This window comes from Ranitomeya variabilis, chromosome 1, assembly GCF_051348905.1.
Source record: "Ranitomeya variabilis isolate aRanVar5 chromosome 1, aRanVar5.hap1, whole genome shotgun sequence".
NCBI lineage: Eukaryota > Metazoa > Chordata > Amphibia > Anura > Dendrobatidae > Ranitomeya > Ranitomeya variabilis.
The window spans coordinates 751,774,359-751,792,814 of NC_135232.1; the positions used below are offsets into that span (position 1 = coordinate 751,774,359).

Consider the following 18,456-nt stretch of genomic DNA (forward strand, 5'->3'; position numbering starts at 1 on the left):
TCAAACACTCCTGATGAAGCTTGACGTGAAACTGACATCGTGTGCGTTTTCTTGATAGGTTAGGTCTTTCTGGGGCCACTGTGCATGGGAGTGTGAAGGATTTGTCCAACTATTTGTATGTTCATTTCACAGTTTAACTATTAATTATTAAACTCAAATACATATTATTGAGTGTTGAGCCTTGCACATTCTTTGTATAGGTATGAATGTCATGGCCAACATCAAAGGTGTTTGAACTTTAAAAGAACATCACTTGAAACATTATAGGAAAAATAGAATGATAAATAAAGATTTATTGATGTACACATCATTCACTTCACCAAATCTTTTACATATTTCCAGCCCTCAGCAGTGTAATCACAAAGTTTGGTTGGGGCGACAGAAAGAGCAGAAACAGATTTCTGTACACCTACAAGGAAAAGCAGAGAATGATAGAAGTCACTCATCAGTAAAATAGGGTGCATCAACAAACATCCAATGAAATGATAAAACATTAGGCCACGTTCACACTATCAGTATTTGGTCAGTATTTTACATCAGTATCTGTAAGCCAAAACCACGAGTGGAACAATCAAAGTATAAGGCCTCTTTCACACGTCAGTGTCTCCGGTACATGTGGTGACAGTTTTTACACGTACTGGAGACACTGACACACGTACACTCATTCAAATGAATGGGTCTGTGCACATGTCAGTGTTTTTTCACGGACCTTGTGTCTGAGTGACCCACACGTAGATGTGTCCGTTTTTGCGCAGCTGCAAGGATCACACGTGTAAACACATACCGCACGCTGATGCCATCCGTGTGATGCATCAGTATCACACGGACGGCCGCCGGGGAAGAAGCGCTACAGTGAGCGCTGTTCTACGGCAGCTGGTGCTGAAGCCGGCTCTCATCATTCTCTCCTGCTCTGTCGGTGAGCAGAGAATGATGTGCGAACGATGACAGCAGGTGGGGGCTTGTGGGACTCTTACCCCCATCATCCGATAGGACAATGACCCTAAGCACACAGCTAAAATAACAAAGGAGTGGCTTCAGAACAACTCTGTGACCATTCTTGACTGGCCCAGCCAGAGCCCTGACTTAAACCAAACTGAGCATCTCTGGAGAGACCTGAAAATGGCTGTCCACCGACGTTCATCATCCAACCTGACGGAACTGGAGAGGATCTGGAAGGAAGAATGGCAGAAGATCTCCAAATCCAGGCGTGAAAAACTTGTTGCATCATTCCCAAGAAGACTCATGGCTGTACTAGCTCAAAAGGATGCTTCTACTCAATACTGAGCAAAGGGTCCGAATACTTATGACCATGTGATATTTCAGTTTTTCTTTAACAAATTTGCAAAAAGGTCTACATTTCTGTTTTTTTCAGTCAAGATGGGGTGCAGAGTGTACGTTAATGAGAAAAAAAGAACTTTTTTTTTAAATTTACCAAATGGCTGCAATGAAACAAAGAGTGAAAAATTTAAAGGTGTCTGACTACTTTCCGTACCCACTGTATATATCTACATATTCGATTTGTATTTACTGCATGTAATCCACCTCTTCTATCCTGTCGGCTCCTGCTGTGATTTTACTGTACGTGGCACATGAATTGCCGGCTTTTATTCTATCTATCTATATATGTAATAGATAGCTTTTCAAAGGACACCGATGCGCAAAAATCGGACAGCACTCACATGGCACGAGTGCTGTGAGATTTATTTCTGACACCCATAGGCTTACATTGGGTCGCGATATGCTGCGATTTTACACGCACACTGAATACACCCGAGAAAATAAACGGTGATGGGAGCTGCCCCATAGATTAACACTAGGCTGAGTGCTATGCAATATTTTCTCGCATTGCACTCACCCGTATTCTACGGTAGTGTGACTCCGGCCTAAAGCTAAAAGTCACTGCAAAGCTGTGGATCCCCTGAATGATTCTTACCACCAAATAACAGAACTTTACAAGTCAAGAGACCCGTAGGCTTTGTTATAGAAAGAATGCATCGTTCATGCTGTCCTAAGTGGATGAACTGCCATCAGAGGCAGGAAACAGAGCCTCTGACGCAGGTGTGAGCAGAGTCTAACATGGACATTTTCTTGTTTACCTCGTCTGACTTCTCCTTGTAGGGTATACTCTGACTACAGCATCTAGCTATGTCTAGCCTTGTTTTAGCCAAGTTAGGTGGTATATTGGTGCCTAAGTTCTGTGCAGAAGTGGAACGTTAATTCATGCTGCCCCAACCACAGGCAGCATGAGTCAGACTGGTTGCATAATTAGTAGATTTTTTTTTTCTGAAATGCTCTGGCATTTCAGAGATGGTATAGTTTGTAGAGCTTGCCGGAGACCATAGGGAGAGAAGAGACCAGTCTAGCACCTTCATCCCCGACTTCTGCTCGCTCTGCTTCAGGTGATTGACAGATGTCTCCCTACACGAGAGACCTGTCAATGACCTCGAGTGGTCCAGGGAAAGGGAGGCCAGATTTGTCACGCCTATTCTTATGATCCCTCGCCTGCTTATCAAAGTATATCTTCTCTGAAACGTGGGAGCATGTCAGGGAAAAATATACCTGGCTGCAATCATGCACGCAGGCTGCTATTCATGCTGGTTTAAGCAGCATAAATCGAACCTGACTGGTTCCCTTTACCGCACCTTGTCTTAAATGGAACCAGTCAGGTCCCCCCTGCCCTCCAACCCAGCAGCACTCACCCATGTAATAGTAAACTCCCTCCCTATCCAGCCCTGTATAAGGTTATTCAGTATAATGTCCCCAATTCCTATGCTAATGAGGGCTTTGGCTTGTTCCCTTTAAGTGTTATTTCGGTCCCACAGTTTGCTGAAAATTCATGTACGCACACCGCACAACTTGAAAAGTACTCACCCCAGTTCCAAGACTCACAGACTGAGAAGTCCAAGTTTGGTGTGGAAGGAAGCTGCGAGGGAAAACATCTGGATATTAGTATCTGCTAGGATTGTCTGTCGTCCTTGCCTAAAACTATTTTACATGAATAACTGAAACACAGATATTAGCCAAAGCAACACAACTAAGGAATGGATTATTCGTACTTTGTATTCCATTACAGCATATTCTCTGTGGGTCTTTTTGTCAGTTCCCTTGGCCCCCAACCCTGTCCTAGTGCCCTTATTGCTGCAGAGGTGCACTGTTCTAACCTACGTGACATTCCGTTCTTCCTCGCTCAGTACCGCATTCGCTTTCCTTGGGCTGGGCTGTGGAGACATGGTGTTCAGTCCTGTGACTTATCAGCATAGCCCAAAGGTATTGGGCCCAATTCATTATTGCATTTATGTCACTTTTTTGTCAAGCTTTTAGTGTTTTGTGCTTTTTTCCAGTACATCTTTCCAGTTGTGCCTTTTTTAAAGTCACAATGGGCCCGATGTGTCAAGACCAGTGTGAACAACTTGATGAGGAGATGTGCTGGAGTCTGAGGCATTTCTTCATGAGTCGGGTGCATCCAACGAGTGGCGTGTGCTTCACCAAATCCTACTTTAGTCCTTGAAGTAAGATTTGTGCCGCTCGTCATGAATTCAACAGTGAACATCACGCCGTTTCCTGCCCTCCTTGTTGGAACAGAGAGCCAGAAGTTGCAAAATTTTAGCACAGCCTCGAGTAGCGTCAAAGATATGCAAATTTTCAGATTTGATAAAACAGGATACGTGTCTTTTTTTTTTTTGGTATTCTCCACTGTCAGTGGGATATGGAGTTACTAGATGTTTTCCCTAGGATTCATAATTTGCAACTTTTAAAAATTCACAAACTGACGCGAACATATTCTAGGAATGTATTCTAATGTCATCTATTCTAGGAATGCTTTTACGGGTGCCTAAAACTTTGGCACAATATTTGTGAAAAGTCATATCAGAACATTCGATTATTTTTGGCTAAAAAGTCACAACACCGATTAAGGGCATAAAATAAAGAGCATTTTGGATTATGATCCATGTGCAGCATTTTGATGAATTTGGGCATTTAAAAAAAAAACAAAAAACAACCTTTAAAAAAAATTTCCTGACATTTTCTGCAAAAAGGAGCCGCTCCCAGATGGAGGCAAAAAGTGTGTTCTTTCGTCCTTTGGCCGGTATGCAGCTACATGCCATTTATCTAACTGCAGCCTTGCAGCGCTGGGGTCTTGGGTTCAAATCCCACCCAGGACAACATCTGCAAGGAGTTTGTATGTTCTCCCCGTGTTTGCGTGGGTTTCCTCCCACCCTCCAAAGACATACTGGTAGGGAATGTAGATTGTGAGCCCCATTGGGGACAGTGATGATAATGTGTGCAAAGAGCTGCGGAATATGTTAGCGCTATATAAAAATAAAGATTATTATAATAAACAGCAAGAAGACGACCATTCCCGAGACAGAGAACCACAGCATAGAAACGTATAGCATCAGTATGCATATCGTTACAATGGCTCCCTATGATGGATGGCTGCCATGACATCCCCCCTGACAGTGCATAGTCAGCATAGACTGGACCAAGCCGTACTTATTCCATTACATAACATCAGGGAAAAAGAGAAGATGGCTGCTGCATGAGGCCACAATAATAGTAATGCCCCCACACCTTTATGTTGCACCAGATTTTCAATGCTAGAGATTACAAAAATAAAAAAGTGTAATATCATTTTCTGAATTACTTAACCACATTACATCCCAATGGACAAGCCACTTTCCACTAGGATGGGCATGGGTAGCGAATTTCCACCCTGGGATCATGGAAGCTTACATTCAATCCTGCCACGATTGTGCATGGTCACTGCTTGCTGGCTCCATTAACTCCTTACAATAAATAAATATAAATAATCATTATTTTTATATAGCGCTAACATATCACGCAGCGCTTTACAGTTTTGCACACATTATCGGCACTGTCCCCGATGGGGCTCACAATCTAAATTCCCTATCAGTATGTCTTTGGAGTGTGGGAGGAATCCGGAGAACCCGGAGGAAACCCACGCAAACACGGGGAGAACATACAAACTCCTTGCAGATGTTGTCCAGTGTGGGGCTTGAACCCAGGACTCCAGCGCTGCAAGGCTGCTGTGCTAACCACTGAGCCACCGTGCTACCCCCCTGCCATTGATCGCTGCATGTAAGGAGTGACAGAAGGAGATCACTCCCTCTGTCACCCCATTGGCTCCCTGCAGAGCGGAATGTTACTAAGGCATCTAGGGGTCTAAAGTGACCTCTGGTGTGACATAGATCAAAGCCAATTAGATAGTACAAGACCGCTCCTCTTGTAGCTTCCAGCCCACCAGGCTCTGTTCTTCCTTTTCTGGTTAAAAAGGAATGTGACCGCTGCAGCCAATCACATGTAGTCACAGCTGTGTGGTCCAGCTGGCAGAGAAGGCACAAACCCCAGGAAGACCAGGGCAGTGCTGGAAGAGCAGGTGGGTCCACCACCTGTGATAAGTGGAATGAGATGACAAGCCCACGGGTGCCCAACACCGGTCTTCCAGCGGTTACATACGTGCTTGTAAGAAAACGAAGGCTGCCACAGGAGAAGCGTACATGGCCGTCACTGCGGAGGTGCCAAGGATATCAGCATTGCCTACCTGTACGCCAAAGTAGTCTGCCCACTCATGCAGCGCAGGCGGCACAGCAGCAGAGGTCTTCTTCAGGATCTGCTGGCCTTCAGCCCCACGTCCCATGAGGCCATAGTCATAGGCCACGTAGACCGCCCCTCCTGCCACCAGCACCTTGGTGGTAAACCTGCAATAGTGTCCTCAGATTAATACACATGCCAATAAATGAAGGGGTTCCTAATAACCTGTATGGAGACATAGTAAATGAGAAGGGCAGGAGACAGCGACATGCGCAATGGGAACACAACGCGCTTTCCGGCAACGTGAAGAGGCCTGCACAATCTAACGGCCACATGAACTGTAGCACTCACTTCAGCGCTCTCAAAACGGCAGGAGCCATGTCTCTTGTTCAACAAGGACACCCAGCGACCTCAGCGCTTCCGGTCACGTGTGCAGCGGCCGCAGTGCACGCCGGTACTTGTAGTTTTTTTGGTTTGTTTTCGCTGTGTGACTCACTAGGCGACGGGTGAAGCAGCTCATGACACTCCTTGTATCTCTGCAGGCTGGGCTATGCTGTCATTACATGCTACATGTGGGTGGGGTAGCTACAATACAACTTATTACACTGGGAGGCGGGCGGGGGTTAAACCAGTTTATGGGAGGGTAGTTTGGAGCTTGTGACTCTGTAAAAGTGCTGCTGACTGACAGACCTTCCGTGCTGAAGGAGCTCCACTATGGGCTTCAAGAAGCAAGGCTTGTGCTTGGTGGCCCTTGTGGCCGTGCTGGGCTACCTGTGCAGGGACACGTATGACCCAGGTAAATGGTTTCCTTCTGACTCCTGCAGTGTCCGGCCAGCTTGCATGTGTAGCAGCCTTTCCCTGCATTCTCACTCTCTCTATGTAACTTACATCCAAGGGAATCTACGGCTGTCCGCAGCCCTAATAATAATTCAATAACAAAAATTGGGACACAAACTGGAACCCTCTCCCCCTTAAAAAGTCAGCAAATGTTTTATTGTGTAAATATTGTGCATTTGCATTATCTCACGGATCAGTAAATGATGCAATTGCAGCTCTACCACAAGCAGCAAAGCACAAAGCGTAAATGATAAGACTAGGGCTGCACAGCGACTTGGTCCGTGATATATCTGTCACCCATAGGCCAGGGCTGCACAGCGACATTGTCTGTGACATCTGTCACCATAGGCCATGGCTATACAGTGACTTCAGGCTTGATATTGGTAACCCATAGGCCAGGGCTGCACAGCGACATTGTCTGTGACATCTGTCACCCATAGACTAGGGCTATACAGTGACTTCAGGCTTGATATTGGTAACCCATAGGCCAGGGCTGCACAGTGACATTGTCTGTGACATCTGTCACCCATAGACTAGGGCTAAACAGCAACTTCAGTCGTGACATCTGTCACCCATAGGCTAGGGCTACATAGCAAAGCGACTTGGGCCGTGACATCTGTCACTCATAGGTTATAGGGATACACAGCCACTTTGGCCATTACATCTGTCACTCAGGTTGTAGTAAGTCAACTCAGCGGTACACGGAGGTAGAAAAACAGGAACACTGTCTCTTTAAGTCTTCAGTTGGTTTATTATATGGCAGCATAAACCAACTAGAAGTGGAAAGTAAGCACAGCCCTTTGTGCAAAAACAGGAAAGCAAGAAAGAAAACAATGCTGTAACAGAATCCATGCATTGCGGGTAATATCCCGCTCTGGAGCAACACAGGTTCAGTCTTCCTTCCACAAGGTACAAACCACTGGAGAATCCTCTCTCCAGTCTTGCTGACCAAAGACTGACTCTAGAGCCTAGTTATTTAAACCCTAGACCACGTGACTCTTTCCATCATGTGACTGACCACATGATTGTGACCTCACCCAGGTCCTGTCTGTACATAGTGGTGCAGATGGAGATAAGGTGGACATCTCCCCACCCACTCTATACAGTGGGGCAAAAAAGTATTTAGTCATTCAGCAATAGTGCAAGTTCCACCACTTAAAAAGATGAGAGGCGTCTGTAATTTACATCATAGGTAGACCTCAACTATGGGAGACAAACTGAGAAATAAAAATCCAGAAAATCACATTGTCTGTTTTTTTATCATTTTATTTGCATATTATGGTGGAAAATAAGTATTTGGTCAGAAACAAACAATCAAGATTTCTGGCTCTCACAGACCTGTAACTTCTTCTTTAAGAGTCTCCTCTTTCCTCCACTCATTACCTGTAGTAATGGCACCTGTTTAAACTTGTTATCAGTATAAAAAGACACCTGTGCACACCCTCAAACAGTCTGACTCCAAACTCCACTATGGTGAAGACCAAAGAGCTGTCAAAGGACACCAGAAACAAAATTGTAGCCCTGCACCAGGCTGGGAAGATTGAATCTGCAATAGCCAACCAGCTTGGAGTGAAGAAATCAACAGTGGGAGCAATAATTAGAAAATGGAAGACATTCAAGACCACTGATAATCTCCCTCGATCTGGGGCTCCACGCAAAATCCCACCCCGTGGGGTCAGAATGATCACAAGAACGGTGAGCAAAAATCCCAGAACCACGCGGGGGGACCTAGTGAATCAACTGCAGAGAGCTGGGACCAATGTAACAAGGCCTACCATAAGTAACACACTACGCCACCATGGACTCAGATCCTGCAGTGCCAGACGTGTCCCACTGCTTAAGCCAGTACATGTCCGGGCCCGTCTGAAGTTTGCTAGAGAGCATTTGGATGATCCAGAGGAGTTTTGGGAGAATGTCCTATGGTCTGATGAAACCAAACTGGAACTGTTTGGTAGAAACACAACTTGTCGTGTTTGGAGGAAAAAGAATACTGAGTTGCATCCATCAAACACCATACCTACTGTAAAGCATGGTGGTGGAAACATCATGCTTTGGGGCTGTTTCTCTGCAAAGGGGCCAGGACGACTGATCCGGGTACATGAAAGAATGAATGGGGCCATGTATCGTGAGATTTTGAGTGCAAACCTCCTTCCATCAGCAAGGGCATTGAAGATGAAACGTGGCTGGGTCTTTCAACATGACAATGATCCAAAGCACACCGCCAGGGCAACGAAGAGGAGTGGCTTCGTAAGAAGCATTTCAAGGCCCTGGAGTGCCCTAGCCAGTCTCCAGATCTCAACCCTATAGAAAACCTTTGGAAGGAGTTGAAAGTTTGTGTTGCCAAGCGAAAAGCCAAAAACATCACTGCTCTAGAGGAGATCTGCATGGAGGAATGGGCCAACATACCAACAACAGTGTGTGGCAACCTTGTGAAGACTTACAGAAAACGTTTGACCTCTGTCATTGCCAACAAAGGATATATTACAAAGTATTGAGATGAAATTTTGTTTCTGACCACATACGGTACTTATTTTCCACCATAATATGCAAATAAAATGATAAAAAAACAGACAATGTGATTTTCTGGATTTTTTTTTCTCAGTTTGTCTCCCATAGTTGAGGTCTACCTATGATGTAAATTACAGACGCCTCTCATCTTTTTAAGTGGTGGAACTTGCACTATTGCTGACTGACTAAATACTTTTTTGCCCCACTGTAGATGTCCACAAAAAAAACAGACCATGTATGAAACGTTAACTTAACCCTAACAACACGTAGTGTGCTGGAGGAAAACGCTGGTTTCATATCACTGACGCCATTAAGCGCAGTGACACATATCTCCCCTCTATTACATTACCAGTGACTTTGTCCAAAGGGCTACACAGCGACTTTGGCCATGACATCTGTCACCCATAGGCTAGGGCTACACAGCGACCTTGTCCACGATATCTGTCGAGCGACCAAAGTTCGCTAGATGTTGCTGCTACATCGCAGTGTAATGCAAGTGAATGAGTTCACATTGTGAACCCGAGGATACTGTGACTAGCAAGTTGCAAAAAATCCAACACAATTGTTTTTGAACTTTAGTGAACTTTTAATATGAGGTAAGCATCCTACATAATATGAGACATAATGCCCACATCAATAATGCCTAATATCTACGGTATCTAATATCTACATAGTGCACGTAGGTATAGTGACCAAAATATGCCCTAAGCCAAAACCTTTACATGATTGCAATAATAATGGCCATTTAATAACAGCTATAGTACCTAAATCAATTAAGTCCCTAGCCAAATAATGTCATCTGTAGTGCCCCAGTACAACAGCTAGAATTCCATTAGCAGTGGTAGCCACAATCATAAGACTGACTAGGCAATGACAGTGTCACCAGCCATGGCCCACATAAAATGATCCTGACATTTTTTGCTCCATATTTTACTGCGCATATTGACTAGTTCATTACATGTGAATAGCCAGCCAATAGCATTGTGCAGAAGGCTATAGGTAAATGGTCTTTTTATATGCTAAACTTATATGTCAAGTTATAGCGACCTATAACCTTCAACCACTGGCTTATATAGCTAAAGGCCCATATCAATCTTAGTCACTGAATACCAATTTCACCAATGTGACAATATTAATTTCTCCTTTAAAAGACATAGAAAGGGAAAAAAAAATTTTCTGTGCTATGTTGTGCATAAATATGTGATTCTTCAGAATTTCTTTTAGTCTTTGCCTGATGAAGAGACCTGTGTAGTCTTGAAAGCTTGCAATTTGTTACCATCTTTTCAGTTAGCCATTAAAATGTATTAACCACTGAGGACTCTCAATTCTAAATATTTTTCTATCTACTGGCTAAGGCCAGTTTCACACGTCAGTGGCTCCGGTACGTGAGGTGACAGTTTCCTCACGTACCGGAGCCACTGACACACGTAGACCCATAAAAATCAATGCATCTGTGCAGATGTCATTGATTTTTTGCGGACCGTGTCTCAGTGTGCCAAACACGGAGACATGTCAGTGTTCGTGGGAGCGCACGTATTACACGGACCCATTAAAGTCAATGGGTCCGTGTAAAACACGGACCACAAACAGACGGTCTCCGTTTGCAGTCCGTGTGCCGTGCAGGGGACAGCGCTACAGTAAGCGCTGTCCCCCCCACTGGTGCTGAAGCCGCGATTCATATGTTCCCTGCAGCAGCGTTTGCTGCAGAGAAAATATGAATAATAGTGTTTAAAATAAAGATCTATGTGTCCGCCGCCCTCCCACCCCCTGTGTGCCCCCCCGCTGTTCAGAAAATACTCACCCGCTCCCACGTTGGCTGTCACTCCTTCCTCTCTGCCCCGCGCCTTCTACTGTGGAGGTGGAGCCACATATTCACGACTGTAAATGATCGGCCCCACGTGACCGCATACAGGAGAAGATGGGGCCAGACCAGGAAGCCGCGACAGCCAACGTGGGAGCGGGTGAGTATTTTCTGAACAGCGGGGGGGCGCACAGGGGGTGGGAGGGCGGCGGACACATAGATCTTTATTTTAAACACTATTATTCATATTTTCTCTGCAGCAAACGCTGCTGCAGGGAACATATGAATCGCGGCTTCAGCACGATGCAGGGTACCACACGCTCCGTGTGGTACCCACTCGCCATACGGGCGGCACATGTGTGCCGCACTTATGGCCTACGTGAGTTCACAGGCACACGGACACGGATAACTCCGGTACCGATTTATTCCGGTACCGGAATTATCTGGACGTGTGGGACAGCCCTAACACGGTACCAAGATATATATCTTTCCTGTATCCTTTAAAAGTAAATTTATTCCTTCACACAGCAAAGCGATTTTAATAAAACTGTCATGATCCAGGTCAGGGTTTGCTTCTTGCTTCTCTTTCCCCGGCCTGGCCATGGAGGGGTTAACCTTTCCTGCCTCTCTTTGGTTCTTGGGTGGCTATTTATTGGTGCTATTTTTGGTAGCCTTTGTCTGTGATAGTTCTGGTCCTTGGCTAGAGCAGCTGATCCGTATACCCTAGTGATTCTTCTGCCTCTGTTTCCCCTGCTGTAAGTTGGGAACAGTTAGGTTAGAGACTCCTATTAAAATTGTGGCCATTGACTCTACACCTCTCACCAAGGGCGGAGTTCATTTCATATCTAAAGAGTTCACCCTCAAGGTGGGGGCCCTACACCAGGAGCATATTTCATGTTTTGTCTTGGATAATCTCCCTGCTGGCCTGGTGTTGGGGTTTCCTTGGTTGCAACTTCATGACCCGGTGATTGACTGGGGGTCCTGGGATATTGTGAAGTGGGGACCTAATTGTTCTGAAGCTTGTCTTACTACTATGTCATCCATCAGTTTAGGAGATATTCCGGAGTACCTGACCGACTTTACGGATGTATTCTCTGAAAAGGAGGCTGAGGTTTTGCCACCACACCGCCCATTTGATTCTATCATTGATCCTAATTCCTGATGCTAAATTGCCCAAGGCCCGTTTGTATAATTTTTCCGGTCCCGAGCGTACGGCCGTGAAGGAATGAATACATCTCTGAGAGTCTTCGCAAAGGGCACATTCACCCCTCCATGTCCCCTGTGGCGGCTGGGTTCTTTTTCGTGAAGAAGAAAGATGGTGGTTTGCGCCCATGCCTCGATTTCCGAGAGTTGAATAATATTACTGTGAGAAATACTTACCCTCTCCCACTTATCCCTGATTTATACAACCGTCTGGGGCTAAGTGGTTTTCTAAATTGGATCTTCGGGAGGCATACAATCTCATCCGTACACAAGAAGGGGATGAGTGTAAAACTGCATTTCTCACCTCTGAGGGGTTGTTCGAAAATTTGGTTATACCTTTTGGGTTGACTAATGCGCCGGCTGTTTTTCAAAACCATGTGTTTTCTGACTTTATTGGGCGCTTTTTGGTTGTGTATCTTGATGATATTCTGGTGCAGTTCTCCAGACACTCCGGGAGAACTGTTTTTTTTTTTGCTAAACCAGAGAAATGTTTGCTTTTGGTCCAGGAGTTGTCCTTTCTGGGGTTCTTCTTGTCTGCTGATGGATTTCGTATGGACCCTTGAAATGTTCAGGCCATTGTGGACTGGGTCCCACCCAAGGATCTTAAAGGTCTTCAGTGTTTCTTGGGGTTCGCTAATTTTTATAGGAAATTTATAAGAGGATTTTCTCAAATTGTTAAGCCCTCACTGATTTGACCCGAAAGGGGTCTGATATCAAGAATTGGCTTGCTCCTGCTGCAGCGGCATTTTCGGCGTTAAAGAGGTGTTTCATGTCTGCCCCCGTATTGATTCAACCGGATCCATCTGAACCGTTTATTGTAGAGGTGGATGCCTCAGATGTGGGGGTGGGGGCAGTATTGTCCCAGGGACCTGCCATTTTAACTAACTTAAGACCTTGTGCCTTCTTCTCGAAGAAATTCTCTTCTGCGGAAAAAAATTATGATGTAGGTAACAGACAGTTATTGGCCTTTAAACTAGCATTTGAAGAATGGAGGCATATTTTGGAAGGGGTGGTCCATCGAATCAATGTGATTACAGATCATAAGAATCTGGCTTACATCGAGTCTGCCAAAGAGGTTGACACTGAGACAGGCGAGATGGTCACTTTTTTTCTCACTGTTTCAATTCTCTATTACCTTTCGGCCCGGTTCTAAAAACGTCAAAGCTGGTGCCTTATCCCATAGTCTGGACCAGATATCACCTCCTGAGCCTCCTTCCTCCATTCTTCAGCATGGTGTGGTTGTGGCTGGGGTGTCCTCGGTGTTGGAGCCAGAGATTTGTGAGGCTCAGTCTCTTGCTCCTCCATCATTGCCGGTTAATAAGCTCTTTGTGCGCATTCAATTTTGTCTCAGGATACTTCAGGAGTTTCATGATTCTGCCCTGAGTGGACATCCTGGAATCTCGTCTACCTGTAAGGCTGTTTCCAGGTTGTTTTGGTGGTCCTCGTTGGCTTCGGATGTGGTTAAGTTCGTGTTGTCCTGTGATGTATGTGCTCGTGCTAAAAGTTCCCATAGATGGCGGGCCGGGGAATTGGTGCCTTTGCCAATTCCTGATAGACCATGAACTCATCTGTCCATGGATTTTATCACTGATCTTCCTGCTTCTAGTGGTAAAACGGTCATTTGGTTGTGGTGGACAGATTTATTAAGCAGGCACATTTTGTACCTTTGACAGGTCTACCTATTGCAGAGACGTTAGCTAAATTGTTTGTTGAACATGTGGTACGGTTGCATGGTGTGCCTTTGTGTGTCTTTTCTGACGGGAGTGCAGTTTGTGTCCAAGTTCTGGAAGGCCTTTTGTAAAATGTTGGGTATCTGTTTGACCTTTTCTTCAGCGTATCATCCTGAGTCTAATGGTCAGACAGAGACAACCAATCGGTCCTTGGAACAAATCTTGCGTTGTTTGACCACTACCCGGCAGGACGATTGGTGTTCCTTTTTGCCTGTGGCTGAATTTGCTTTTAACAATCGCATTAATCAGTACATGGGTACCTACCCTTTCTTCTGCAATTATGGGTTTCTCCCTCATTTTGGGGTGTTTTCCCTGCTGGATTCTGGGTGCCCTGGGGCTGATCTAGCTGTGAAACGTTTGGGGGAGGAGTGGCAGGAGGTTCAGAGGAATATTGGGGAGGCTCAGGGGAGGTATAAATTCTTTGCTGACAAAAGGCGATCTGTGTGGCGGGCCAGTATTCCGGGTTGGGGATAAGGTTTGGTTGGTTCCTTCTGCTAAATTGGGGCCCAAGTTCATTGGCCCTTATGAGATTGTGGAGGAGGTCAATCCTGTGGCCTTCCGTTTGCGTCTTCCCCCGTCTTTACGGATTCCCAATGTGTTCCATAAGGCTCTTTTGAAACCGTTGGGGTCTTCCTCTGGGGAATCTCCTTCTCCTACTCCATCCATTTCGGTGGATTGCCAAAATGAATATGAGGTAGAACGCATTATGGACTCTCGCATCCAGGAATTATCTGTGGAGCACAGGGCCTTGGTTACTTCTCAGAAGCAGGTGCAGAGGCTGAAACAGTTAAGTTAACCCGGAGGATTACAAAAACATTTTTTTTTTACCGTGTATTTCTCCATCTCTTCCCTCTTTTTTACAGCAAATCTTGCGAAGGCTAGGGTTATAGTTACTGGTGCGAGCAGCGGCATTGGGGAAGAGATGGCATACCACTATGCCAGGGCTGGAGCACATCTTGTACTGACTGCAAGACGGGAAAATGTTCTGATTACGGTAAGCAATAGAAATATATTTTAAGGCTAGAACTACATTTGCCTAAACGGGGTTATTGCTGTGATTTATATTACCTACATTATAGTGTAAGTTGTGTGCTGTGGTTGGTAATCGAAGCAGCAGATAAGCCTTGTCGGTGGCAGAGAATAAGCCAGTGTAGCCCAATGGGGAAAGTGCTTCATGTGAACAAGCCTAGATGGCCTCCTGGTCTCCTCTCAGTGTTTCTAGAGGTGTCCTCAGCTAAGCATTTGCTGCAGCACCTCCAGTTTAGCTGGACTATGAGATTTTTACCTTTACAGCACAGGCTAGAGAGAACATGAGATGAGAAACTGAACCAACAGAGCTTAGCGTCTGTAAATTATAGAAAAGAGAACAGAATGAAGCTGGTATCTCATGTAATACTTTTCATTGCTGGATAAAATTATTCCTCCGTTTTTTAAGACCGCCACCGACATTTTGGAGTTTTATGGATAAGAATGGGTGACGACTGTGCCAGATGTCTTCCTTCTCTACTTTCACAGGAACCATGTGGATCATTGTTTCTAGAATGGCATTGTAACTTCTAATTTGAAGAAAAAAAACTTAGGCTTAAACCTGAAAAAAAATTTTTTTCTCTTTTCTTCATTAAGTTTGCAATATATTTTTCAGAAATAGTTCCACTGGGACAAAACCTCAAGATAATCTGTTAAACTATTGAAGGCAAGATGTTCTTTTTTCAAATTGACAGCGCCGTTAGGTAAAAGGCAGTTCTCAGGGTCCAGAGATTAGTGACATGGCCCTGGATGATGTCTCACAAATCGATTTGCACCAATTGTAGCCTCGACCCAAAGTTTGTCCACTAGAAGGTGCCCTAAGCATTGCACCTACCATAGTGCCATATTTCTATACTGTATCTTGGTGCCATCGGTTCTCAGCAATGTAAGCGATGAGCCAGTTAAGGACACAACTCTTAGGACAAGTTGCCGCATTTTTTCCACATGGATTTGTTAACAGAACCTCTCCTCCGTCCCCCAGCACCTCCTCCCTCCCCACTTATCTCTGCTGAAGACTTTGCCTCATTCTTCAAGCAGAAGATTGATAACATCAGAGACAGTTTTGGTCAACAAGCCCCAGAGCCCTTCCTCCCAACTTCCCTACCCTCCACCTCCAAAACCAACTTCTCCACCATTACAGAAGATCAACTCGCCACTCTACTCTCAAAATCGCATCTCACCACCTGTGCACTTGACCCGCTCCCATCCCACCTCATCCCAAACCTCACCACAATCTTCATCCCAACCCTAACCCATCTCTTCAACCTATCACTAACAACTGGTGTTTTCCCCTCAAGCTTTAAACATGCCTCCATCACACCTATCCTCAAAAAGCCCTCTCTTGACCCATCCTCTGTATCTAGCTATCGCCCTATATCACTTCTCCCCTATGCCTCAAAACTACTGGAACAACACGTCTACCTTGAACTGTCCTCCTATCTCTCTTCTTGCTCCCTCTTTGACCGCTTACAATCTGGCTTCCGGTCACACCATTCCATTGAAACTGCCCTAACTAAGGTCACCAATGACCTCTTAACCGCCAAGAGCAAGCGACACTACTCTGTTCTCCTCCTCCTCGACCTGTCGGCTGCCTTTGACACAGTGGACCATTCCCTATTATTACAGACCCTCTCATCCCTTGGCATCACAGACTTGGCCCTATCCTGGATCTCATCATACCTAACAGACCGGACATTCAGCGTCTCCCACTCACACACCACCTCCTCACCTCGCCCCCTATCTGTCGGAGTTCCTCAAGGTTCAGTCCTTGGGCCCCTGCTCTTCTCCATTTACACCTTTGGCCTGGGACAGCTCATAGAATCTCATGGCTTTCAGTATCACCTCTATGCTGATGACACACAGATCTACATCTCTGGACCAGATATCACCTCCCTACTAACCAGAATCCCTCAATGTCTGTCCACTATTTCATCCTTCTTCTCTGCTAGATTTCTGAAACTTAACATGGACAAAACAGAATTCATCATCTTTCCCCCATCTCACGTGACCCCCCCAACGAACCTATCCATTACAGTAAATGGCTGCCCACTCTCCCCAGTCCCACAAGCTCGCTGCCTTGGGGTTATCCTTGACGCTGATCTCTCCTTCAAACCACATATCCAAGCCCTTTAAACTTCCTGCCGACTTCAACTCAAAAATATTGCACGAATCCGTTCATTCCTCAACCAAGAATCTGCAAAAACCCTAGTCCATGCCCTCATCATCTCTCGCCTTGACTACTGCAACCTCCTGCTCTGTGGCCTCCCCTCAAACACTCTCGCACCCCTCCAATCTATTCTAAACTCTGCTGCCCGACTAATGCACCTGTCCCCCCGCTATTCTCCGGCCTCTCCCCTCTGTCAATCCCTTCACTGGCTCCCCATTGCCCAGAGACTCCAGTACAAAACCCTAACCATGACGTACAAAGCCATCCACAACCTGTCTCCTCCTTACATCTGTGACCTCATCTCCCGGTACTTTCCTACACGCAACCTCCGATCCTCACAAGATCTCCTTCTCTACTCCCCTCTTATCTCCTCTTCCCACAATCGTATACAAGATTTCTCTCGCGTATCACCCCTACTCTGGAACCCTCTACCACAAGACATCAGACTCTCGCCCACCATCGAAACCTTCAAAAAGAATCTGAAGACCCACCTCTTCCGACAAGCCTACAACCTGCAGTAACCACCGATCAACCAACCGCTGCATGACCAGCTCTATCTTCGCCTACTGTATTCTCACCCATCCCTTGTAGATTGTGAACCATCGCGGGCAGGGTCCTCTCTCCTCCTGTACCAGTTATGACTTGTATTGTTTAAGATTATTGTACTTGTTTTTATTATGTATACCCTTCCTCACTTGTAAAAGCGCCATGGAATAAATGGCGCTATAACAATAAATAATAATAATAATAATAATAATAAAGTAACCCTGTTGTCAAAAAAGTAAATGAGAAACCTGAAGTCTCATGCACACATTGCGTTTTTTTGACTTGCGGATTTGATGCAGAAAATAATCTACAGCATGTCAATTCTCTGTGTTTTTGCTAGAATTTTTCACCCATTGACTTCAATGAAGTCAGTCATAAACGCTAGAGTAACGGTCTTAAAAATGATTGCGGATTTGCTGTTTTTTTGCTTGCGTTTTTGACTGAGAGATTACATTCGCCTACCACTGTACTTGCTTGCTTTCAATGAGTGGAAAAAGCTTTTTTCAACTAGCTTAATTTGTGTCAAAAAATGCAGGCAAAAACATACCAAAACCGCACCAAAAACGCTTGTTTTTGAGGCTATGTTTTCATCCCAAGTGATGCTGAAATGGTGCACATAAAATACTCAACTTGAGCACATACTCTTAAAGGGAATCTGAAGATCTGAAAGTGATGCATCATTGGAATCGGGCTCTCTTGCCCTATATTATGATTCGTTCGCCTTGGCTCTATCTGGATTGTAGTTACGGTAATTTCTGAAATAATATAGGAATTGTAAATAAATTGTGTTTGCCCCTATGCTTTATAGCCTCTTTCAAGTAATGACCTGAATATATCTGATAGCAACTTCTGCTTAATTATAGGTGAGAAGTAAGTGTCTTGAATTTGGTGCAAAAAGTGTGTCTCTGGTTCTTGCTGACATGGGATTATCAGAGGCTCGAGAACAAGTTGTGGAAAAAGCTATAGCTGATATGGGTAAGAAAAGCAATAGCAAGCAAAATGTAGTATCAGTCCATCACATGATAAATTCAGTTTGTACCATGTTTTAGTGGTGTGACAAAGTCACTGGTAAAGTGCTGGAGGGG

The 18,456-nt window shown here is 45.1% G+C and overlaps 2 protein-coding genes across 3 annotated transcripts in view; one reads left to right on the forward strand and one right to left on the reverse strand.

Annotated features, from left to right (window-relative positions):
- Positions 1-273: 273 nt before the first annotated feature.
- Positions 274-6,036, reverse strand: MICOS13 (mitochondrial contact site and cristae organizing system subunit 13). Its single transcript, XM_077270647.1, has 4 exons — positions 5,905-6,036; positions 5,564-5,720; positions 2,872-2,923; positions 274-409 (listed from the first exon to the last, which is right to left on the reverse strand). The coding sequence occupies exons 1-4, from the start codon at positions 5,931-5,933 to the stop codon at positions 312-314; spliced, it is 336 nt and encodes a 111-aa protein (XP_077126762.1). The 5' UTR covers positions 5,934-6,036; the 3' UTR covers positions 274-311.
- The window catches only part of HSD11B1L (hydroxysteroid 11-beta dehydrogenase 1 like), an 85,872-nt gene continuing 73,307 nt past the window's right edge, over positions 5,892-18,456 (forward strand). Inside the window, exons 1-3 of one of the 2 annotated variants that reach the window (XM_077270634.1) lie at positions 5,892-6,007; positions 14,496-14,626; positions 18,235-18,346. In XM_077270634.1, coding sequence (XP_077126749.1) covers positions 5,932-6,007; positions 14,496-14,626; positions 18,235-18,346 — 319 coding nt within the window. In that variant the 5' untranslated portion in view covers positions 5,892-5,931. Of the gene's footprint in view, positions 6,008-6,196; positions 6,350-14,495; positions 14,627-18,234; positions 18,347-18,456 lie in introns of those variants that run through there. The other variant, XM_077270625.1, reaches the window with a different exon arrangement.

Coding starts and splice junctions, on each gene's coding strand:
- MICOS13 (XM_077270647.1), bottom strand. CDS start 5,933: ATGGCTCCTGCCGTTTTGAGAGCGCTGAA. Junction 2,924..5,563: donor CAGACTACTTTGGCGTACAG/GTAGGCAATGCT, acceptor TTTCCCTCGCAG/CTTCCTTCCACACCAAACTT. Junction 410..2,871: donor CTGTGAGTCTTGGAACTGGG/GTGAGTACTTTT, acceptor TTTTCCTTGTAG/GTGTACAGAAATCTGTTTCT.